Source organism: Ranitomeya imitator, chromosome 2 (assembly GCF_032444005.1).
Source record: "Ranitomeya imitator isolate aRanImi1 chromosome 2, aRanImi1.pri, whole genome shotgun sequence".
NCBI classification, from domain to species: domain Eukaryota; kingdom Metazoa; phylum Chordata; class Amphibia; order Anura; family Dendrobatidae; genus Ranitomeya; species Ranitomeya imitator.
In genome coordinates this window covers 396,804,838-396,829,749 of record NC_091283.1, presented here as the reverse complement: position 1 = coordinate 396,829,749, position 24,912 = coordinate 396,804,838, and the positions used below count along the sequence as shown (strand labels likewise).

The window sequence follows — 24,912 nt, the reverse complement described above, 5'->3', positions numbered from 1 at the left end:
GCGGCCCCAGGAAGATGGCCGCCCCCACCGATGCAAGGGATTACAGCGCAGATCGCGCGCTGTGTCTTCACGTGGGCGCAGGGAAGTCGGAACTCTGGACATGCGCACACCACTACGCCACCAACGGAAAGCTGGGGAAGAAAAGAGCGCTGTGAACACGCCCACCTGACCAGACCAGCCTGATTGACAGGCGAAAAAGGCGACTTTGGTAATGTATTTCTCAGCATACATGGGGAATCAGGGTACACTACATACACTATAGTAACGCACAGCGCAGGCCCTATTTAACAGTATTTATAGCTCAATCTCAAAAAACGGGGTGACAGGTTCCCTTTAATGTAACCACTTATTTTATTTAGTTTTTTTGTACTAATTCATAGCTATTTTAATTGTTACAATATATTAAATAAAATAAAAAAAAAAGGACAGGCAGGTTCACGGTAAGGAAGGATGTGAATATGTTGATGCCTAATTGAATGGAGAGATATCTTTCCTCTTCACCCAAAAGTATGCTTCCGGGACAGAATGGTACTAATTATAATTCTGTATCATTCTGTTCCAGAAACAATTTGGTCTTGGTGAAAGCATATTTGAGCTTCATGCACTTGTGACATGACACTATTATAAAGGCATGGAAATGGCATCTCACCTGTATGAATTCTCTAATGTCTAACATTGATTTGTAAAACATTACTCATATTGTGAACATGAAAATGGGTTCACCCCAGTTTAAATTATCTGATGTTCAAGAAAATTTGATTTGTGTATAAAATATTTTCCATATTCTGGACATAAAATGACTGCTCCCCTTTCTTATTTGTTTGATCTCGAAGAAGAGATGATTTATCTGTAAAACAATTCCTATATTCCAAATCTGAATCTGGTTTCTTCTCTGTGTGAATTCTCTGATGTTTAAGAAAATTTGATTTGTGGGTAAAATATTTTCCACATTCTGGACAAAAAAATGGTTTTTCTCCTGTATGAATTTTTTTATGTCTAACAAGAACTGATTTATCTGTAAAACATTTCCTACATTCTGCACATGAATATGGCTTCTCTCCTGTGTGAATTATCTGATGTCTAACAAGTTTTGAGTTAGCTGTAAAACATTTCCCACATTCTGGACAGGATAGTGGCTTTTTCCCTGCATGAGTGCTCTGATGTTCAACAAGATCTGATTCCTGTGTAAAACAGGTCCCACGTTCTGAACATAAAAATGGCTCCTCCTGAGTGTGAATTATCTGATGTGCAACAAGAAGTGATATATCTGTAAAACATATCTGACAATCTGGACATGAAAATTGTTTTGAGTGTGTTTGTTGATGTTTAAAAAAACTTGTTTGCTGGGTAAAACATTTTCCACATTCGGAACATAAAAATGGCTTCTTCTCTGTGTGAATTCTCTGATGTTTAAGAAAATTTGATTTGTGGGTAAAATATTTTCCACATTCTGGACATAAAAATGGTTTTTCCCCTGTATGAATTTTTTTATGTCTAATAAGAACTGATTTATCTGTAAAACCTTTGCCACATTCTGGACATGTAAATGGCTTCTCCCCAGTATGAATTATCCGATGTCTAATAAGTTTTGAGTTAGCTGTAAAACGTTTCCCACATTCTGGACATGAAAACGGCTTTTCACCGGTGTGACTTTTCTGATGTATAACAAGATCTGATTTCTGTGTAAAACATGTCCCACATTCTGAACATAAAAATGGCTTCTCCTCTGTGTGAATTCTCTGATGTGCAAAAAGATGTGATATATCTGTGAAACATATCTGACAATCTGGACATGAAAATTGTTTCTTTGAGTGACTTCTGTGATGTTTAAGAAGATGTGATTCCTCTGTAAAACATTTCTTACATTCTGAACATGAAAAGGTCTTCTTTGTTGAGTGAGTATTCTGATGCTTAAAAAAATCTGACTTGTGGGTAAAACATTTTCCACATTCTAGACATAAAAAGGACATTTCCTCTGTGTGATCTCTTTGACGGTCAGCATTTCTTCTGTGATTTTTATTTTGCTGAACAGTCCGCAATGATTCAAAAGATGGGAACTGTTCAAAAGGATCAGATAATAAATCTTTACTGTAAAGGGCTGAAGGTACATCTAGGATAATGGCATGTTCTCCATATGTAGTTGATGTAGAATCATGATCATCTGCTTTAAAATCTGAAGATATTAGATGTCCCACTGAGCTCCTGGTACAGTCATCTGCCAAGAATAAAGCAGATTTGATTAAATTGTGTTAACCTTTCCTTGAAATGATACTATTAATTATATTATTATTAGCATTGATTAAAAACATTTGCAGGACCCTGGTCTATCAACCATCGACCTGCAAACCTCACCCTATCTGCCAGCATCCCAGGCTCTTCATTTGATTATTTGTCTCAGCAAGAGGTTGTGCCTGCGCTGCGCACAACGATGATTTTGTGCCACGACAACCCAGGAAATGAAAAGCCAGGAATTCCAGGAGGTAGATGGAGGTTCACAGGGCCATGACGAGTACTTTTGACCATGTGTAATTTAAACATTTTTATCCAAATTGTAGTAAAAGTCAATTGACTAAGTCAGCATTCAGACGTTAGTTATTTATCTCGCACACAAAAAGGGACTGATTTTCATCAGTGTTTAGTCAATATGTTGTGTCAACCATTTTTCTCATATGAAAAAAATCCTAAAAATTAAAAGCTTCTTTTTTTCATTAATCAGTAAAAATGAACAGAATAGGGATGATACATGAATGACATCTACGTACTCTCCTTTTATAATGGACAAGTTTGGTCCACGAGTCAAATGACATGTAGAAAGGAGAAGTGCAGCACATCCATTCAGTAGCATAAAAATCCCTTTATTCAAATTCCATTAATTTTGAATGGATCTATAGACAACATTAAAAACTAACGCGTTTATGGCGAAACAGTCCATAGTCATACTATGATTAAGGACAGTTTCACCAAAAACACAGCACATTTTTAATGTTTTCTATGAATCCACTTGATTTTAATGGAATTTTAATAAAAGGACTTTTCTACCGGATGGATGTTCTGCTCTCCTCCTTTCTTCTTCGTATGCGGCTTTGCTTCACCAACAGGATACAGTGGGGCAAAAAAGTATTTAGTCAGTCAGCAATAGTGCAAGTTCCACCACTTAAAAAGATGAGAGGCGTCTGTAATTTACATCATAGGTAGACCTCAACTATGGGAGACAAACTGAGAAAAAAAATCCAGAAAATCACATTGTCTGTTTTTTTTATCATTTTTTTTGCATATTATGGTGGAAAATAAGTATTTGGTCAGAAACAAACAATCAAGATTTCTGGCTCTCACAGACCTGTAACTTCTTCTTTAAGAGTCTCCTCTTTCCTCCACTCATTACCTGTAGTAATGGCACCTGTTTAAACTTGTTATCAGTATAAAAAGACACCTGTGCACACCCTCAAACAGTCTGACTCCAAACTCCACTATGGTGAAGACCAAAGAGCTGTCAAAGGACACCAGAAACAAAATTGTAGCCCTGCACCAGGCTGGGAAGACTGAATCTGCAATAGCCAACCAGCTTGGAGTGAAGAAATCAACAGTGGGAGCAATAATTAGAAAATGGAAGACATACAAGACCACTGATAATCTCCCTCGATCTGGGGCTCCATGCAAAATCCCACCCCGTGGGGTCAGAATGATCACAAGAACGGTGAGCAAAAATCCTAGAACCACGCGGGGGAACCTAGTGAATGAACTGCAGAGAGCTGGGACCAATGTAACAAGGCCTACCATAAGTAACACACTATGCCACCATGGACTCAGATCCTGCAGTGCCAGACGTGTCCCACTGCTTAAGCCAGTACATGTTCGGGCCCGTCTGAAGTTTGCTAGAGAGCATTTGGATGATCCAGAGGAGTTTTGGGAGAATGTCCTATGGTCTGATGAAACCAAACTGGAACTGTTTGGTAGAAACACAACTTGTCGTGTTTGGAGGAAAAAGAATACTGAGTTGCATCCATCAAACACCATACCTACTGTAAAGCATGGTGGTGGAAACATCATGCTTTGGGGCTGTTTCTCTACAAAGGGGCCAGGACGACTGATCCGGGTACATGAAAGAATGAATGGGGCCATGTATCGTGAGATTTTGAGTGCAAACCTCCTTCCATCAGCAAGGGCATTGAAGATGAAACGTGGCTGGGTCTTTCAACATGACAATGATCCAAAGCACACCGCCAGGGCAACGAAGGAGTGGCTTCGTAAGAAGCATTTCAAGGTCCTGGAGTGGCCTAGCCAGTCTCCAGATCTCAACCCTATAGAAAACCTTTGGAGGGAGTTGAAAGTCCGTGTTGCCAAGCGAAAAGCCAAAAACATCACTGCTCTAGAGGAGATCTGCATGGAGGAATGGGCCAACATACCAACAACAGTGTGTGGCAACCTTGTGAAGACTTACAGAAAACGTTTGACCTCTGTCATTGCCAACAAAGGATATATTACAAAGTATTGAGATGAAATTTTGTTTCTGACCAAATACTTATTTTCCACCATAATATGCAAATAAAATGTTAAAAAAACAGACAATGTGATTTTCTGGATTTTTTTTTCTCAGTTTGTCTCCCATAGTTGAGATCTACCTATGATGTAAATTACAGACGCCTCTCATCTTTTTAAGTGGTGGAACTTGCACTATTGCTGACTGACTAAATACTTTTTTGCCCCACTGTATAGCACCCACTGGCTCAAGTCGCTCAGCAACTCACATAACAAGCAAGCGTTATAACCTCCTACTCTACTTGTTTGCAAAATGGACTAATTTGCTTTATGTATGAGTGAGCGCACATGATGCCAGTGGCTCAAGCTTTCCATCAAACAAAAACTCCACTGCCCAATAAAGAACCCAGGAGTTAAGGGGGCAGGGTGCTTCATTAAAAAAAACCCCACTGTAATAACCAAAGTTTTCTAGTGGTGATAGAAAATCAGTTATCACTTCTCACGATTCACTCCTGGCCTTCAGAGCTCATTCTGGCTTCCATTTTTCGCGTATAAGTTCTATCCAAGTTTTTCACGGATAGAACTTGTACCTAGTATAGACTTGTATAGGGTTGTTCATGCCTAATTTGTTGGGGGGGGACCAAGTGGTCCATGCAAAATGACGGAGACATGCGAGTGTCGGATCTAAATTTGCAATGAATGTCAATGGATCCATGAAAAAAAAAATCAGCATTTGGGTGCCATCTGAGTGCTAAACGTTTTTAGCAAAAACCGTTTAGAGAAACTAATAAAACTTGAATGACACTTACACTAGACATCTTTATGCCACACAAGGTACAAATTAAAATGTCTGACTTTGTGCTCTGCATGCTCAGCAGTAAAGTCCCTCCTCAAAAGACTAGAAGTAAAATTCAAACTGATACATGCATAAGTGTACTCCAATTATTACATGCATAAAGTATTGTATATATTTAAGATATTTTACTACTGTACATTTATTATTTATAATAATTGGCCATTTATTTATTTTTTTAATCAGATAAAATTTTATTAACAAAATACAAAACATCAGACAAAATCAATTTCTTAAAATTGAACAAGTACAGATATTACAAAATATCTCCCTACCCATCCCCCAACCCCTATTAATGTACACAAACAGCATTTAAACAGTAATATACATTAATATAACACAGACTTTCTGGGTTCATCATCTTTCCACCCAGGGTTTCCACAGTATTTCAAAAGTATTACCTTTTTTCCTTTTGGCATAAATACATTTTTCTATTCCTACAATAATGTCAGACTGTCTATAACATTCCCGCACCATCGGTGGTTCTTCATTTATCCAACATCTAGCGATCAGTTTTCTCGCAATATATAATAACCTGGCTATTGCTAGCTTATGACAATTAAGTACCAGGATCTCCTCCACGTATCCCAAAATACACACCACAGGATCACTCTCAATTCTACAGTTATATACCCTTCCAATTGCAGCACCCACTTCCAACCAAAATGTATTCAGTTTTAGACATTGCCATAGCATATGTAGAATCCCGACCCCCTCAGCCCGACACCTAGGACATTCTGAAGTCTGTCTCAAACGAACTTTGTACAATCTGTCTGGCGTCCTATATACTACTCCATGGAGTACATATATTTGTGAAAGTCTGCCCAGCTCGCATAATGACAGTTTGGGTATATATTCCAATATTTCTTCCCATTTATCCTCCTCTATCCTTCCCACCTCTACTTCCCATTTCTCTTTTGCTTTGATTGGGTAACTTTGTAAGAAGGCAAACAGTAGGTCCCCGTAAAATATTCGACATATCACCCATCTTACTCTGTGCTTACTCTATACTGAAACCTACAGACCTCTGGTAACTCATAGGTCTCATGTCATTTCTCAAATGATAACAGACCCTGCCCATCCCGTATATGGCCAATGTAATGTATTTTCAATCTCTTCCAAATTTTAAAGTCCCTCATTTTAAGAAACTCAGGTAAATTATCATTCTGCCATATCGGGGAGAAATTAGTCAAGTGTTCCACACCCCTAATCCTCTTAATTGCCACCCACACCTTATAGATCATTATCAGAGTGGGATAAGCCAACCCAAACTTCCTAAAACTATTTGCTACCAAAACCTGAACCAATGGATCCCTGCCCAAAATATGAACCAGAATTATTTAATTATTGGCCATTTATAAAGGACTCAGAGATGAAATCATGGTGTGGAAAAATAGAGGAGTCACTATAGGAACCTTGACTTACTAACTCCACAGCCCTGGTTAACAATCCTGATGCTGCTGCATTTAATAGTTTGAATACTATTTGGAAGGAATTACAGTACAGACCAAAAGTTTGGACACACCTTCTCATTTAAAGATTTTTCTGTATTTTCATGACTATGAAAAATGCACATTCACACTGAAGGCATCAAAACTATGAATTAACACATGTGGAATTATATACTTAACAAAAAAGTGTGAAACAACTGAAAATATATCTTATATTCTAGGTTCTTCAAAGTAGCCACCTTTTGCTTTGATGACTACTTTGCACACTCTTGACATTCTCTTGAGGAGCTTCAAGAGGTAGTCACCGGGAATGGTTTCCACTTCACAGGTGTGCCCTGTCAGGTTTAATAAGTGGGATATCTTGCCTTATAAATGGGGTTGGGACCATCAGTTGTGTTGTGCAGAAGTCTGGTGTATACACAGCTGATAGTCCTACTGAATAGACTGTTAGAATTTGTATTATAGCAAGAAAAAAGCAGCTAAGTAAAGAAAAATGAGTGGCCATCATTACTTTAAGAAATGAAGGTCAGTCAGTCTGAAAAATTGGGCAAACTTTGAAAGTGTCCCCAAGTGCAGTGGCAAAAACCATCAAGCGCAACAAAGAAACTGGCTCACATGAGGACCGCCCCTGAAAAGGAAGACCAAGAGTCACCTCTGCTTCTGAGGATAAGTTTATCCGAGTCACCAGCCTCAGAAATCGCAGGTTAACAGCAGCTCAGATTAGAGACCAGGTCAATGCCACATAGAATTCTAGCAGCAGACACATCTCTACAACAACTGTTAAGAGGAGACTTGGTGCAGCAGGACTTCATGGTAAAATAGCTGCTAGGAAACCACTAAGGACAGGCAACAAGCAGAAGAGACTTGTTTGGGCTAAAGAACATAAGGAATGGACATTAGACCAGTGGAAATCTGTGCTTTGTTCTGATGAGTCCAAATTTGAGATCTTTAGTTCCAACCACTGTGTCTTTGAGCGACGCAAAAAAGGTGAACGGATGGACTCTACATGCCTGGTTCCTACCATGAAACATGGAGAAGGAGGTGTGATGGTGTGGGGGTGCTTTGCTGGTGACTCTGTTGGGGATTTATTCAAAATTGAAGGCATACTGAACCAGCATGGCTACAACAGCATATTACAGTAGCATGCTATTCCATCCAGTTTGCGTTTAGTTGGGCCATCATTTATTTTTCAACAGGACAATGACCCCAAACACACCTTCAGGCTGTGTAAGGGCTATTTGACCAAGAAGGAGAGTGATAGGGTGCTACGCCAGATGAGCTGGCCTCCACAGTCACCAGACCTGAAACCAATCGAGTTGGGTTGGGGTGAGCTGGACCGCAGAGTGAAGGCAAAAGGGCCAACAAGTGCTAAGCATCTCTGGGAACTCCTTCAAGATTGTAGGAAGACCATTCCTGGTGACTAACTCTTGAAGCTCATCAAGAGAATGCCAAGAGTGTGCAAAGCAGTCATCAAAGAAAAAGGTGGCTACTTTGAAACACCTAGAATATAAGACATATTTTCAATTGTTTCACACTTTTTTGTTAAGTATATAATTCCACATGTGTTAGTTCATAGTTTTGATGCCTTCAGTGTGAATGTACAATTTTCATAGTCAGGAAAATACAGAAAAATCTTTAAATGAGAAGGTGTGTCCAAACTTTTGGTCTGTACTGTACAGAGAAATGTAAGAGTCTTGTAATAGAATAAAAAAGGACAGGAGGCGATCCATGGGGTGCTCACTTAACACAAGAGACTGGGGTTGCCTACCAGGAGCAATAGGTGGAAGGCTGCTTCCACTGAAATTGACTGTATTAATATAGGCTTACAGTGGGGAAAATAAGTATTTGATACACTGTCGATTCTGCAAGTTTTCCCACGTACAAATAATAGAGAGGTCTGAAATTTTTATTGTAGGTACACTTCAACTGCGAGAAACAGAATTTAATTTGGGATGGGCTACAAGACAACAGGCAGGTAGCTTGGTGAGAAAGCAAAAGCTGTTGACACAATTATTAGAAAATGAAACAAACACAAGATGACGGTCAATCTTCCTTGGTCTGGGGCTCCATGCAAGATTTTGCCTTATGGGGTAAGGATTATAGATGAGCGAACTTGTTCGGAAAAAAACAATGCAAAAAAGTTGCATATTCAGATTAGTGTTTGGATTCCCGAGATATTTTTTTTTAAAATGTCAAAAGTCGGCCAAGGTTTGGTAAATAACCGAATTTACTAAGGGCTGTTTCAGATGTATTTTTTATAACCAGGCAAGACTGACAGCTGCGGGCTGCAACCCTCAGCAAGGCTGGTTATCAAGAATAGAGGGGACCACATGCCATATTTTTAAATTATTTAAATAAATTAAAAAAGTGTGGGGGGTATCCCCAGCCAAATTAAAGCAGACGGCTGGAGGCTCATATTCTCAGGCTGGTAAGGTACCATGGATATTGCTCCCCCTGGGGATCCCTTGTCATTTTCATGAACAGCTGAGAAAAAGCCGACTGCTGGGGACTGATGATAATATTCTGGGAAAGGGCAATATTTATATACACACGAGGTTAAAATTGTTGGTAGCCCTCGTTTAACGACAGAAAAACTCACAGAAATAACTTGAATCTGACAAAAGTAATAATAAATTAAAAAATCTATGAAAATGAACAAATGAAAGTCAGACATTGCTTTTCAACCATGCTTCCACAGAATTTAACCCCGTTATCCCATATGACGTACTATCCCGTCGAGGTGACCTGGGACTTAATAGTACGTCATAGGCGATAGTACGTCATAGGCGATCGGCCGCGCTCACGGGGGGAGAGCGGCTGATTATTACAGCTGACATCCGGTCCTATGTGCCAGGAGCGGACAAGGACCGCTCCCGCCACATTAACCCCCGGCACACTGCCATTCCAGCGACACAGGGAAACATTGCGCAGGGAGGGTGCTCCCTGTGGGCTTCCCTGAGACCCTTGGAGAAACTCGATGTGATCGCATTGCTCAGAGGGTCTCCTACCTCCTCCTCCCTGCAGGCCCTATCCAAAACGGCCGCGGGGCGCCTTCCGGGTCCTGCAGGGAGGTGGCTTTCAAGCGCCTGCTTAGAGCAGGCGCCGGGAAGCATCCCTGCACTGCCTGTCAGATCGCTGATCTGACACAGTGCATTGCTAGGCTGATAGACAGAAATAAGGGAGGAGATGTAAGGGGGTGCTGCACTGTGAAGAGCTTTGTGGGTGAGAACAAGTACTTTGAATTGGATCCTATAATGAAAGGGCAGCCAGTGTAACGACTGGCGAAGAGCTGGCACGTCTGAATACCGATTAGCTAGATGGACAACCCTGGCTGCTGCATTAAGGATAGACTGGAGAGGGGAAAGTCGAGTGAGGGGAGAGGCCAATTAAGAGAGCATTACAGTAATCCAGGCGGGAGTAGATTAAGGCAACAGTGAGAGTTTTTGTTGTTTCCATGGTGAGAAAAGGGCGGATTCTAGAGATGTTCCTTAGGTGTAAGCGGCAAGATATTGTATATGGGATGTGAAGGAGAGACCGGAGTCAAACATAACACCCAGACAGCGCGTCTGCTGCCAGGGTGTTATTATGGTGCCACCCACGGAGAGGGAAACATCAGGTTTAGGCTACGTTCACATTAGCGTTGTGCGGTGCTGCGTCGGGCGCAGCCGCGGCGACGCACGCATCATGCGCCCCTATATTTAACATGGGGGGCGCATGGACATGCGTTGTCTTGCGTTTTGTGACGCATGCATGATTTTGGCGCAAGCGTCAGGGCGCAGAGGACGCTGCATGATGCATTTTTTTCTGCGCCAAAAATCATGCAAAAATGAACACATGCGTCACAAAAAGCTGCGTTTTGCATGCGTTTTTGCATGCGTTGTGCGTTGCGTCGCCGACGCAGCACCGCACAACGCAAATGTGAACTTAGCCGGTTAGTAGATGGCGGGAGCAGAAGAAGTTCAGTTTTGGAGAGGTTGAGTTTCAGATAGAGAACAGACATGATGTTGGAGAATGCGGACAGACAGTCACTGGCGTTCTGTAGTACAGCGTGAGTAAGGTCAGGGGAAGAAGTATATAGTTGTGTCATAAAGATGGTACTGAAACCAAATCTGCTGATGGTCTGTCCAATAGGGACCGTGTAGAGGGAGTAGAGAAGGGGCCAAGAACTGAGCCCTGAGGTACCCCGACAATGAGAGGAAAAGGGGATGAAGTGAAGCTGACGAACGATATATGGCGCATCAGCGTACTCGGGATAAATTGGACAACAACTATTGCAGTCCCATCTCTCCTGTTACCCTTGTGAAAATAAAAACTTGGGGGCTACAATATCTTTTTTCTGGAAAAAAAAAAAATTTTTATTTTCACGACTCTGCATTCTAAACTTCTGTGAAGCACTTGGGCATTCAAAGTTCTCACCACACATCTAGATAAGTTCCTTGGGGGGTCTAGTTTCCAAAATGGGGTCACTTGTGGAGGGTTTCTACTGGTTAGGTACATCAGGGGCTCTGCAAACGCAACATAATACCCGCAGACCATTCTATCAAAGTCTGCATTCCAAAACGGCGCTCCTTCCTTCCGAGCTCTGCCGTGCGCCCAAACAGTGGTTTACCCCCACATATGGGGTACCAGCATACTCAGGACAAATTGGACAACAACTTTTGGGGTCCAATTTCTCTTGTTACCCTTGTGAAAATAAAAACTTGGGGGCTAAAAAATCTTTTTTGTGGAAAAAAAAAATATTTTTTATTTTCACGACTCTGCATTATAAACTTCTGTGAAGCACTTGGGCATTCAAAGTTCTCACCACACATCTAGATAAGTTCCTTGGGGGGGTCTAGTTTCCAAAATGGGGTCACTTGTGGGGGGTTACTACAGTTTAGGTACATCAGGGGCTCTCCAAACGCGACATGGCGTCCGATCTCAATTCCAGCCAATTCTACATTGAAAAAGTAAAACGGCACTCTTTCTCTTCCAAGCTCTGCGGTGCGCCCAAACAGTGGTTTACCCCCACATATTGGGTATCGACGTACTCAGGAGAAATTGCACAACAACTTTAGTGGTATAATTTCTCCTGTTACCCTTGTGAAAATAAAAATTTGTTGGCAAAAAGATCATTTTTGTAGAAAAAATGCAATTTTTTTTTTTCACGGCTCTACGTTATAAACTTCTGTGAAGCACATGGGGGTTCAAAGTGCTCGCCACACATCTAGATAAGTTCCTTAAGGGGTCTAGTTTCCAAAATGGTGTCACTTGTGGGGAGTTTCCACTGTTTAGGCACATCAGGGGCTCTCCAAACGCGACATGGCGTCCAATCTCAGTTCCAGCCAATTCTACATTGAAAAAGTAAAACGGCACTCCTTCTCTTCCAAGCTCTGCGGTGCGCCCTAACAGTGGTTTACCCCCACATATTGGGTATCAGCGTACTCAGGAGAAATTGCACAACAACTTTTGTGGTCTAATTTCTCCTGTTACCCTTGTGAAAATAAGAATTTGTGGGCGAAAAGATCATTTTTGTGTAAACAAAAGCGATTTTTTATTTTCACGGCTCTACGTTATAAACTTCTGTGAAGCACTTGGGGGTTCAGAGTGCTCACCACACATCTAGATAAGTTCCTTAAGGGGTCTAGTTTCCAAAATGGTGTCACTTGAGGGGTTTCCACTGTTTAGGCACATCAGGGGCTCTCTAAACGTGACATGGCGTCCGATCTCAATTCCAGCCAATTCTGCATTGAAAAAGTCAAACGGCGCTCCTTCACTTCTAAGTTCTGCGGTGCGCCCAAAAAGTGGTTTACCCCCACATATGGGGTATTGGCGTATTCAGGAGAAATTGCATAACAAAATTTATGGTTACATTTCTGTTTTTACACTTGTGAAAATAAAAAAAATGGTTCTGAATTAAGATGTTTGCAAAAAAAAGTTAAATGTTCATTTTTTCCTTCCACATTGTTTCAGTTCCTGTGAAGCACGAAAAGGGTTAATACACTTCTTGAATGTGGTTTTGAGAACCTTGAGGGGTGTAGTTTTTAGAATGGTGTCACACTTCATTATTTTCTATCATATAGACCCCTCAAAATGACTTCAAATGTGATGTGGTCCCTAAAAAAAAATGGTGTTGTAAAAATGAGAAATTGCTGGTCAACTTTTAACCCTTATAACTCCCTAACAAAAAAAAAATTTGTTTCCAAAATTGTGCTGATGTAAAGTAGACATGTGAGAAATGTTATTTATTAACTATTTTTCGTGACATATCTCTCTGATTTAAGGGCATAAAAATACAAAGTTTGAAAATTGCAAAATGTTAAAAATTTTCGCCATATTTCCGTTTTTTTCATAAATAATCGCAAGTAATATCGAAGAAATGTTACCACTAACATGAAGTACAATATGTCATGAAAAAACAATCTCAGAATCAGCGGGATCCGTTGAAGCGTTCCAGAGTTATAACCTCATAAAGTGACAGTGGTCAGAATTGCAAAAATTGGCCTGGTCATTAAGTGCCAAATTGGCTGTCACTAAGGGGTTAAAGAAGAAGTTACAGGTCTTTGAGAGCCAGAAATCTTGATTGTTTGTTTCTGACCAAATACTTATTTTCCACCATAACATGCAAATAAATTGTTAAAAAAAACAGACAATGTGAATTTCTGGATTTTTTTTTCTCAGTTTGTCTCCCATAGTTGAGGTCTACCTATGATGTAAATTACAGATGCCTCTCATCTTTTTAAGTGGTGGAACTTGCACTATTGCTGACTGACTAAATACTTTTTTGCCCCACTGTACACCCATTATAATTTATGGGGCTGTGCACATGTCCGTGTTTTCACACAGTGCGTGTGTCAATGTGACAGGCATGACGGAGCACAGTATGACCCGGCAACTCTGATGAGCAGTCTTGTCAGTAACATTACTGCTGTTCACAGCAGGGCTGTGGAGTCAGTACGCCAAAGCTCCAACTCCACAGCACTGCCTCAGTATTGACCATGTATACTGCTCAAAAAAATAAGGGAACACTAAAATACCTCATCGTAGATATCACTGAACGAAATATTCCAGTTGCAAATCTTTATTCAATACATAGTGGAATGCATTGAGAACAATAAAACATAAAAATGATCAATGTAAATCAAAATGTATATTCCATGGAGGCCTGGATTTGGAATGATACTTAAATTCAAAGTGGAAAATGAAATTACAGGCAGATCCAACTTCAGTGGATATGCCACAAGACAAGGAAATGATGCTCAGTAGTGTGTGTGGCCTCCATGTGCCTGTATGACCTCCCTACAACGCTTGGGCATGCTCCTGATGAGGCAGAGGATATCCTCCTGAAGGATCTTCTCCCAGGCCTGCATTAAAGCAACAGTCAACTCCTGGACAGTCTGTGGTGCAATGTGGCGTTGGTGGATGGAACGAGACATGATGTCCCAGATTTGCTCGATTGGATTCAGGTCTGGGGAACGATCTTTTGATCGCACATTATAACATTTTAATGCAATGTTGCAGCGACCAAAAATACATCCCATTTAGGGATCAGGTTAAGCCTATATTTTATCGATCACGTGTATGTTTTTTTAAGCTGTGTTAGGCTAGGTTCACATTTCGTTAGTGGGTGTCCGCTGACAGAATCCGTTTCATAGCGGCACTAATGCCATGTAACGGATCCGTTAGCGCACCCATTGACCGCAATTATGTAGCGAATCGCTAACGCATGCCATTATTGGCATGCGTTAGTAATGTTCCGTTATTTTGTGACGGACCCTCGATCGCCGTCTGCAGCATTTTTGGGTCCGTTCCCGCTAGCGGAGATAGAGCATCTGCGCTAACGCGATCGCATAACGCGATCCCTTTTCGGCAATTGCGTTAACGCAGTCCGTTAGCGTATGCGCTAAACGGACTGCACTAACGCAATGCGAACCTAGCCTTACATGGCGGGCATCTACCTGTAACTGCAACAGCCAGAGTTTGCTCCAATCGCTGCAGTTTAACCATTCAAATGCCGTTGTTTATTTTTTATAGCATTTTTAAAACATATTATTGCTAGTGACCTCCTGTTTCTACATAGAGCTTAAAAGGACTCAGCTCCTCATTTTTTAAGCACGTGAAGTCATAGACCTAATGGAAAAAGAGATGAGATTGCTGGGTAGAAAGGTAAAATGAGCAATTGTAAGTACACAGAGGATACATACTTTGATGGGAATGCTTCTTTAAAGAAGATTCTTGAATCCAAATATCCTCTCAAACCTGATCTTAAGGACATTGGTTCACAGGCGATTGAGTATTTTTTTGGGTTTGTAATTTTCCTCTCTTTACTAAATAGCATGTGACCACTGTAGCCAATCACTGACAACAGTGATGATCCATAAGTCTCTGCTATGGCCAGTTTTTTGGGTTTGTAATTTTCCTCTCTTTACTAAATAGCATGTGACCACTGTAGCCAATCACTGACAACAGTGATGATCCATAAGTCTCTGCTATGGCCAGTTATTGGTTGCAGCAATCTCATATTTAGAAACAAAGCACAGAAAGTATCAACCCTAATTTCAGTTTGCCTAATGAAAACTTACGCAACTAATTTGTCTCCTGGTATACTCCACACCCTCAATTTTTGCATAGCATACTATAAAGTCTAAGTAGAATTTGTGACTTCTCTGCAATTAGTGGTTCCTACTCACCTGGATAACCATATGTAGGAATCTCCTCTTTACACCACTCATCACCCATCACATATGTCTCTGTAATAGTAATATGGGTCAGATCTTCACCCTGAAATAAAGATTGTAAAAGTCACAGACAGATGGAAAAGTCGTAAAAAAATCCAATTAGCATGACAAGCAAAAATGACATATCACACAGCTGCAGGTCTCCTGTATAAACCCAACCAGCAGTTTCCATCACCAGAAAATTGGGGGAAGATCCAGACAACATCTAATGTCTATGATCAGCTTTATTCTGTAATCTCCACCAAATATAAAACATACACTGAATGGCCATGTTATTAGAGACACCAATCTAGTAGAGCATTTAACCTTTGTAAGGCTTTGAAACTCAAGCTATTCCTAAAATCAGAGGTTGCACCAGGTGTTAAAATAGTTTAGAAGAAATATTGACCCATGCTGACAGGATAGCTTCTTGCAGGTGCCATAAATTAGATGGAGTTACTGATGAACTCTGAACAGCTAATTCTGCCTTGTGAAGGACCTAGCAGTTGCAAGAGGAGCCCAGGACACCCACAATTTAGTGCTAGCAGAGGAAGTTAGTACTGCCTTGGTCTGACTGTCACAGACTACTGAGGTAAACAATTTTTTGGGGTCAACTCCAGTTATGGGTCTAATTTCCATACAGAGAAGCTACAATCATTAAAGGGCTGGTGTCTCTAATAAAATGGCCATTCAGTGTATAATACTGGTGGATAAAACAAGACTGAACACAAGACCCTCACAGCCATCTACACATTATAGGGGAAATTTCATGCCTAAAAAAAAAAAAAAAAAGAGAATAGTAGCCAACTCACCCCAAGCGCTTTATATTGATGTGGGAGCGTGGAAGTCCGTCGTGACCAAATGGAAGGTATCCAATAAAAAGAGATGGATTCCAGCTCCACGTAGAAAGTAATACTTTAATGAACAAAGTTAAAATGGAAATAACATGAAGATCTCGGAGAAGACGTAACAAATTATAGCTGGGATCTTCATGGAATTTCCATATTAACTTTGGTCATTAAAGGATTACTTTTCAAGTAGAACTGGAATCAATCTCTTTCTATAAGATTTCACGACACCTTCTCTCCATCTACCTGATAATCCTGAGGACTGTCGGGATCTTCTTGTTTACAGTCCTGTGGAAGAAGAGGACGGGGACATCTCTCTGGTGTTGTCCTCTTACTGGACAGAACTGGAGGAAACACATACAGGGACTGAATTCATTCTTTACATACAGATAATTATTGGCAGTGTGTATTAAGTCCTGTCTATTACCAGGTGATGTGGGGGGCAGGGGAACCTCCATCACAAGGTCCTTGTACAGATCTTTGTGTCCTTCTAAATACTCCCTCTCCTCCATGGAGAAATAGATGGCGACATCCTGACACCTTATAGGAACCTGATACATACAATGATACCGTCATCCCCCGATCCCTCCATAGCGTTACTGTATAATGTCCCAGCATTCCCAGCAGTGTCACCTCTCCAGTCAGCAGCTCAATCATCTTGTAGGTGAGTTCTAGGATCTCCTGGTCATTGATGTCCTCATGTATCAGGGGGTGAGGTGGAGGCCCCGTGATTGGGCTCAGGGGTCTTCCCCATCCCTCAGACACAGGGTCCTGACAGCGCTCACTAGAGGTCTTCTTCACTACTGTGTAATCCTGGTTATGGAGAGACACATTAATAAATCTCACTACAGACATTTCCAGAGTCCTCACCTCTCCAGTTCTGTCCATCTGTTATTCCCATAGATAAGAATGATGTAATGTGACGTCATCAGAATCTCTCACCTCTCCAGTAAGCCGGAAGAGGATCTCTAGGGTGAGGTGTAATATCCTCTCCACCATCTTGTCCCTGTCCCTATCCATCCTTGTAGGGTCACTGAGGAGAATTCTCTTATATAGAAGATCTCCACGGAGAGGATCCGATATTGTAGGGACCTGAATGGGGAGAGATGAAGATGTAACATCAGAAAGATCCCATGTAATATTACACTTACTAGAGATAATTAGGGGAAACCTGAGGACATATAAAGTGTATATGTTGTATTTTCTTTTGTATGGATTGTAATACAGTTCGTCTATGTCACCAATACCAGAAGTTGAAGATGATGAAGACGCTGAAAGCTGGATACATGTCATTATGATGGAGCGTGGCCTGAGCCCCATGTGCTTTATGTCTGTCCCCCAGAATCTGCCGTCTACATGGGGAGTGGTGGAGATTATCACTACAGGAGCCGCTCAGGTCACAGGGACCCCAGAAATATGTAGGAGAAAGGCAGAAATACAAAGTGATGACACTGGGGGGGTCCCGGGGAGCGGCCATGAGGGGGATTACAGGAGTCATTAATTACTATATTGTGTTTAGGTTTGTTGTAGGGTGAATGTGGTGGTGTAAGGGGGGGCTGTAAGGTAAGGCTGTGGGACCAGTAGGTATTTGTTGTGTTTCGGTGTTTTGTTTAATATTTGGTTTAGTGTAATGTGTTTTAGTGTATATATTGTATATAATATTGTATATAGGACAGCGTGAATGTAGTTGGGGGTTGTATATAGTAGTATGAATGGGGGGTATTCATGTAGTTGTTGTCATTGTTGGAGTTTTGATCTTATGCTTTGTTCTGTTGTGTTTTATTTTGTAACGTATCGTAGTTGTGTCACGTGAAGTATTTTTATTTAATAAAAGACCTACAGGAGTCATTAATTATAACAGCCGCCATTATAAATATCACCTGAAGAAACCGCAACACACACAAGTTATATATATATATATAGGACCGCAGAGAGGTTTCCCCAGGAGACGTGTGCGCTTCTCTCTATTCATCGTCTATGGAGAGAACCGAACGCGGCTCTGAGTGGTGACAATGTAGGAGGCGACTTACAAGACGATGAGGGAATCGCGGATGTTTTCTGTCCCCAGAGAAGGAATAAACGTTATTAATAATTGATATGTTCCCAGAACCTTCTATTAAATATGACCCATAAATATCCCATATACGGCGACATCAGCGGGAAATAACAGAAGCTCTGGCTCCAGATAAGGAGAAGAAACGGCCGTCAGTAAGGTATATGGGAGCGAAGAGAGAAATGTCACCAGCACTGAGGGGGTTAATGTCCCCTGCGCCCAGTAATGGGGAATCTCCAGCACCTACCTCCACCTGCAGAGCCGCACACCACATATATGGCTGTTCTGTGCACACAGGACCTGTTATGAGGTCACTGGAGGGGAGGGGTCAGTGGTCACATGATCATGGGCCTCAGTGTATGCAGGACCCTGCTTTCCTGGTTGTCATGGTGCTGGATGAGGGGAAGTTTATGTGTGGGGTCAGGAGGGGTTTACAGTGTGAATGTAGCAGATCTGTGTGTGTACGAGGTGTACGGAGCAGATCTGTGTGTGTACGAGGTGTACGGAGCAGATCTGTGTGTGTACGAGGTGTACGGAGCGGAGCAGTGTGTGTACGATGGTTCAATGAACACATGCGGATTTCATTTGATTGAATGCAGCGAAAATACTCTGCGTCCAAAGTGCTGCTATATCCTGATTGTGGACACGCACCTTTAGGTCTCCTACAAGCCCTGGCAAAAATTATGGAATCACCGACCTTGGAGGATGTTCATTCAGTTGTTTAATTTTGTAGAAAAAAAAGCAGATCACAGACATGGCACTAAACTAAAGTCATTTCGAATGGCAACTTTCTGGCTTTAAGAAACACTAAAAGAAATCAAGAACAAAACATGTGGTAGTCAGTCATGGTTACTTTTGTAGGATAAGCAGAGGGGGAAAATAATGGACTCGTGAAAAACAAAAAAACACTCCAAAACATCACTAGTATTTTTGTTGAAATATAGGATACCGCCCTTGGGGGAAAAAACTATCATCAGGGAGTAATCAATAAGATGAAACCCCTAACATTAGTTGGTATGTAGGTACCTGCCCTGTTGGACAACACCATATATACATATATATAGTCCAAAGAACACTAATATCAATGGTAAGCTATACCTAGTTCCCACTTGACACTGTTAAATGCGGTAATGCTGCTTACCCTAGGCGAAGTACATGAACCTTCATGTCCTGCGTTCCATCATTGTTGGTCCAGCCATATCTTGCTGGACGGGTGGGCAACTGAATATAAGTGTTTGTACACTAGCGGTGGGAGGCTGGAGATATGAAACGCCTCAGTTGTAGGTATCAGGGAGCCCTGGCCGTAGGCATCCCTGGATACTGCTGAGAAAATGGCTGCCAGTACTCACTTGCATCAGAAGATTAAGAAGGTCGTATACCTTCGAAACGCGTTGGTAGCAAAAGTCAAAGGGTTGAAGGGTTCATATTGACTTTTCGGTGGAACTAGAGTGCCAGTCCTCTCGGAAGAGGTTATTTGCATATTTTATTTCCCAGAGGAGCATTGCATGGTCTATAAAACTGCTAACACTGGCATATCCGGCATTTCACTCTCCACAATGAAAGATGTTACCTGTTAATAATGATAATTTTATTTCTAAAGCGGCAACATATGCCGCAGCACTTTACATTTTAGAGTGGACTTGTACAGACAATAAAAGACATTACAGTATAACAATAATCACATAAATCAACCGATACCAAGAGGAGTGAGGGCCGTGCTCGCAGGCTTATAATCTATGAGGAAATAGGGGAGACACGAAAGGTGGACGGTAACAACTGCTTTCATTGTGCTGACCAGCCATAATGTAATAAATTGGATGTTCATGTAATGCTGCACGAACCGGTTATCAGCCAGAAAGTGTAAAAGTACAGACACAGTAGCTAATAAATGCATAAAGCGAGTGAGAACATGATACAAGGAACCTGGTTTTGAAGAAAATATTGAATGGGCTACACAGGAATAGTTAAATAAATGTATTGGGCGCTAGACCAGTCAGAAGAAGTGCATTTTTAGGGCACAAAGAATTGGCACAGCACGTGAGGTCTTGGAGACGGGAGTGAGAGGTTCTGTTTATTGAGGATGTTAATCTTAGGTCATTAGCAGAACAGAAGGCACAGGTAGGGTGGTAGACTGAGAAGAGGGAGGAGATGTAGGGTGGTGCTGAACCGTGGAGTGCTTCGTGGGTGACCGTGATAAGTTTATATTGAATTCTGGAGTGGATGGATAACCAGTGCAATGACTGGCACAAGGTAGAGGCATCGGTGTAGGTTGGTTAGGAATATCATCCTGGCTGCTGTATTCAAGACAAATTGAGGAGCGGAGAGTTGGATAAGAGGGAGACCAATTAGTAGAGAGTTACAATAGTCCAGACGGGAATGGATAAGAGCAACAGTAAGGCTAGGTTCACATTGCGTCAAGTACATGGCGTTAAACGGATTCGTTAAACGCATGTACAGAAAAGGAGCCAAAATATGTAAAAATCGTCGTCACGGTAACGCTAGCGTTAACGCATGTGATCGCGTTTTTTCATTTGGATGTCCGTTACGAAGTATCCGTTTGGCTGCGTTTGTCACTGTCAATAAAGTTGTTCTTTTTTTTTTTTCCCCTTTTGTCATTGTCGGGTGTGGGCACAGACTCATTCTCCATTTTGAAAGCATTGAGTGAACTTCTGCTAGCAAGATGTTTGTGTCTGAGCTTGTTAGATTTCGCTTGATGCGGTTGTATGTTCAGCTTCGGGATCATCCCTTCAAATTCCAACACTATCTACGGATGTCCATTGAGACCTTTGATGTTCTGCTCTCACATGTGAAGGATGAGATACATCATCATCGCAGCACTTTTTGTGAAAGCATCTGTGCGGAGCAACGTTTAGTAGTGACTGTGGGGTAATTATACATTTTTTTATCATTCTATTGACAAAGACTAGATCTCGGTATCGTGTGGCCTAATGTTCATTTAGCAATTGTATATTGTATTGTAACTAGCCTTTTAGTTGATCTTTAAAATCCTAATTTTTTTTTCTTTTTGAATGCCGACAGATATCTGGCTACCGGAGAATCTTTTGCGTCACTGCATTATCAGTTTAGACTTGGGAAGTCAACAATTTGCCAACTGGTTCGGGAAACTTGTGATGCCATTTGGAACAACTTGCAACCACTTGTGCTACCAACACCAACATCAGAAATGTGGCTAGCGATTTCCCAACAGTTCGAGGATGTGGCTAATTTCCCCAATTGTATTGGTGCCGTGGACGGCAAGCACATTCGGATTCAGAAACCTGCGCATAGTGGATCCCTCTACTATAACTATAAGAAATACTTTTCTATAGTATTGATGGCGATTGCGGATGCCAGGTATCGTTTTGTAGCTGTGGATATTGGTGCTTATGGCCGGACTAACAATTCCAGAGTCTTCAGAGACTCCAACATGGGCCGATGTTTGTACAGCCAAAATTTCAACATACCCTCATCACGACCTCTTCCGGGGACCGAAGGCCCAAGTTTGCCCTATGTTTTAGTTGGTGATGAGGCGTTCCAACTCGGACAAAATCTCCTCAAGCCGTACTCAAGCCGTAGTCTAAACTCCACCAGGCGCATTTTTAATTATCGCTTGAGCCGGGCAAGACGCTTTGTGGAGTGTGCCTTTGGGATTTTGACATTAAAATGGCGGATTTTACTAACCTGCATGCAACTGCAACCAGAAAATGTGGACCGTGTTGTGAAGGCGTGCATCTGTCTGCATAATTTTGTGGCGAGACATGAACCCCAGGTGGTAGACCCCGATGATTGTGAGTCGAACCTCATTAGCATTGAATCGAATGCAGTTCGGTCTACAGCACAAATAATGAGGATTCGTGATCAATTTGCACATTACTTCACGCATGAAGGCCATGTTCCATGGCAAGACAGATATGTGTGAAAATAATTTAAAGTCTTCCTGATGTCGTGTAAAAAGTTACCTTATGTTGTGTAAAAAGTTATGTTGTTTTTCCCTGATGTCGTGTAAAAAGTTACCTTATGTCGTGTAAAAAGTTATGTTGTGTTAAAAGTTTAAGTCATACAAGAATCTTATATTTGAAACAGTTTACTAAATGTTTATGGATTTTTCCAACAAACTGTTGGTAGACAGGTTTAACATATGATATCCCATAGGGATGAAAAAAAAAGGAAAATAGAAATTTACAAAAAAAAAAAAAAAACAACAAAACTTGCAACGCGGTAATTGCACCTGGCTGGGGACAGTGAACAGTACTAAAGACTTTTGTACTGCACGGGCGTATTGTCTGCCCAACTGTATGATGGACTACTACATTGTCTATGAGGTTCCATGCTCGTTTCACCCCGGCCTCTATATTGAGGGTTGTAGGCCGGCATGTCCATTCTTCTTGTTCCCGATGGAGCGGGTTCCTGTGGCCCACAAATTCCTCAAGAAGGTCGTTCAGTCTTTGTCTAAACATAAGGTTTCTATGTGCCGGGATATTTTGAGCGACAGGCACATAGGACAAGAAAAGTAGCTTCCACTCATTAGCAGAGTATACAGACTCGCGGGCTTGCAGGTCGGTAATTTCCCGCCTCAGGTCTTTGAGCTCACTGCGACACATGTCCTCTACCCGTTGGAGTCGATCGACGATAATGGCATCAGCATCATCTTTTTGTGATGCTCGCTTGCGTCCACGCTGTGATTGCAACCGGGCACTCACACCTGCAGCAACAGTGCTTCTCTCCACAGATCGTGGCTCGCTGATGCCAGACACATCTTCAGGTTGGGTTGGTTCCACTGGAGAAGGCTCCAGTTCCTCTGCTGGTCTAGGCGCAGCGGTACTGCATATCGTGCTGTAACCCCCCCCCAAAAAAAATTAATTATTTTCCTTTAAACAAATATGTCTCGCACACAGACCAATTTCTACTTACGAGCGCTGAGACAATGTTTTTTGAAGGAAGAGCAATTGGTCGTAATGCACATACGGGGTCACCCGTTTACCACTTGATCCGCTTGGTGCATTCTGACTGTTCCGGTAGTCACGGACAAAGCGATCGCGGATGGACTTCCAACGGGTATGGACAGCATCGGCTTTAAATTTAAAAAAGAAAAAAAAATATATAAAAATAGTAGATCGATAGTTTGAAGATATATTAGAATGAAAAATTGTTCATAGTTTGTTACGATAGTTGATATATAAATAGTAGATAGATAGTTGTTAGATAATAGAGAAATAGTTTAGAAATAGTGTATAGATAGATATATAGTGCACAGATAGTTGATAATTGAGAGATAGATAGCAGACAACAAGTGGATAGGTTGATCGGATAGAAATTTTTTTTTTTTTTTCACATTTTGCAATGTAACGTCACCAATATTTACCAATTTTTTTCTTTTAGGTTGTCGACTTCTCCATGTATCGGGGATCAAAGTGACAGATAATTTGATCCCACAACTTGCAGTGCTTCACAATGTCATGGTGGGAGCTGTCGCTCTGGTCCCATATGGAGGGGTTGGCTTCCACAAGGTTGATCAGTGTCTCGTTGTGAATAGTCAATGGCTCTTCGTCAACGACAATCCTTTTTTTTTTGGTCGCTGACTTGGACTATGTAAACACAAAATGTTATGTTGATAGTGTCAATTTCACTGGATGGCCATATTCATATATACAGAGATAGATAGATAGATAGATAGATAGATAGATACATAGATATAGCGATAGATACATAGATATAGATAGATAGATACGTAGATAGAGCGATAGATACATAGCTATAGCGATAGATAGATACATAGATATAGCGATAGATACATAGATAGAGCAATAGATACATAGATATAGCGATAGATAGATACATAGATATAGATAGATAGATAGATAGATAGATAGATAGATAGATAGATAGATAGATAGATAGATACATAGATATAGCGATAGATAGATACATAGATATAGATAGATAGATACATAGATGGAGCGATAGATAGTTGATAGATAGTTTATAGATATAGTAGATAGAAAGTGAATAGATAGATTGTTGATAAATATTGGATAGAATATTTCTAGTTTTATATTTACCACTGGCAGTTGTGGCGACGACAGACGGCTAGGGACCTTCTTTCTTTTGTGTCCTCCGTGTGCCACAACCTATTGTGTATGTAAAATGAAAAAAAAATTAACATTCATTGGATCAATAAATTTATGCCTGAAAAATTCAAAATGTGTGCTATGTACCTTTGTGGTTTTTGCCTGTTTTTTTGGGGGGAGGTCTAGCAGCCTCGGGCTCAGAAGACTCCTATTCACAATAAAAACATGATTTTTATTACGTGCTTAGCTCAATACAATGGAGTTTCACACAACATTATTGTGGTTTTTTAAAGTGCAAGCCTACCGATTGAGAAGAAAACACCGCAGACACGTTGCTGCTGCTGCTGACATCAGTATCCGACATCTCCGTGCAACAAAGCAATACATTTTTAGTACACACACATCCGACGGACATTACATACTCCCATGATGTATACAGAGATATATAATATATAGAAATGTACTTA

At 41.2% G+C, this 24,912-nt stretch overlaps 1 protein-coding gene across 1 annotated transcript; it reads right to left on the bottom strand.

The window, feature by feature from the left end:
• Window positions 1-332: 332 nt before the first annotated feature.
• LOC138664140 (oocyte zinc finger protein XlCOF6-like) lies at window positions 333-16,871 on the bottom strand. The gene is made up of 4 exons (XM_069750582.1): window positions 16,752-16,871; window positions 16,571-16,668; window positions 15,450-15,540; window positions 333-2,215 (listed from the first exon to the last, which is right to left on the bottom strand). The coding sequence occupies exons 1-4, from the start codon at window positions 16,834-16,836 to the stop codon at window positions 735-737; spliced, it is 1,755 nt and encodes a 584-aa protein (XP_069606683.1). The 5' UTR covers window positions 16,837-16,871; the 3' UTR covers window positions 333-734.
• Between the last annotated feature and the right edge of the window lie 8,041 nt (window positions 16,872-24,912).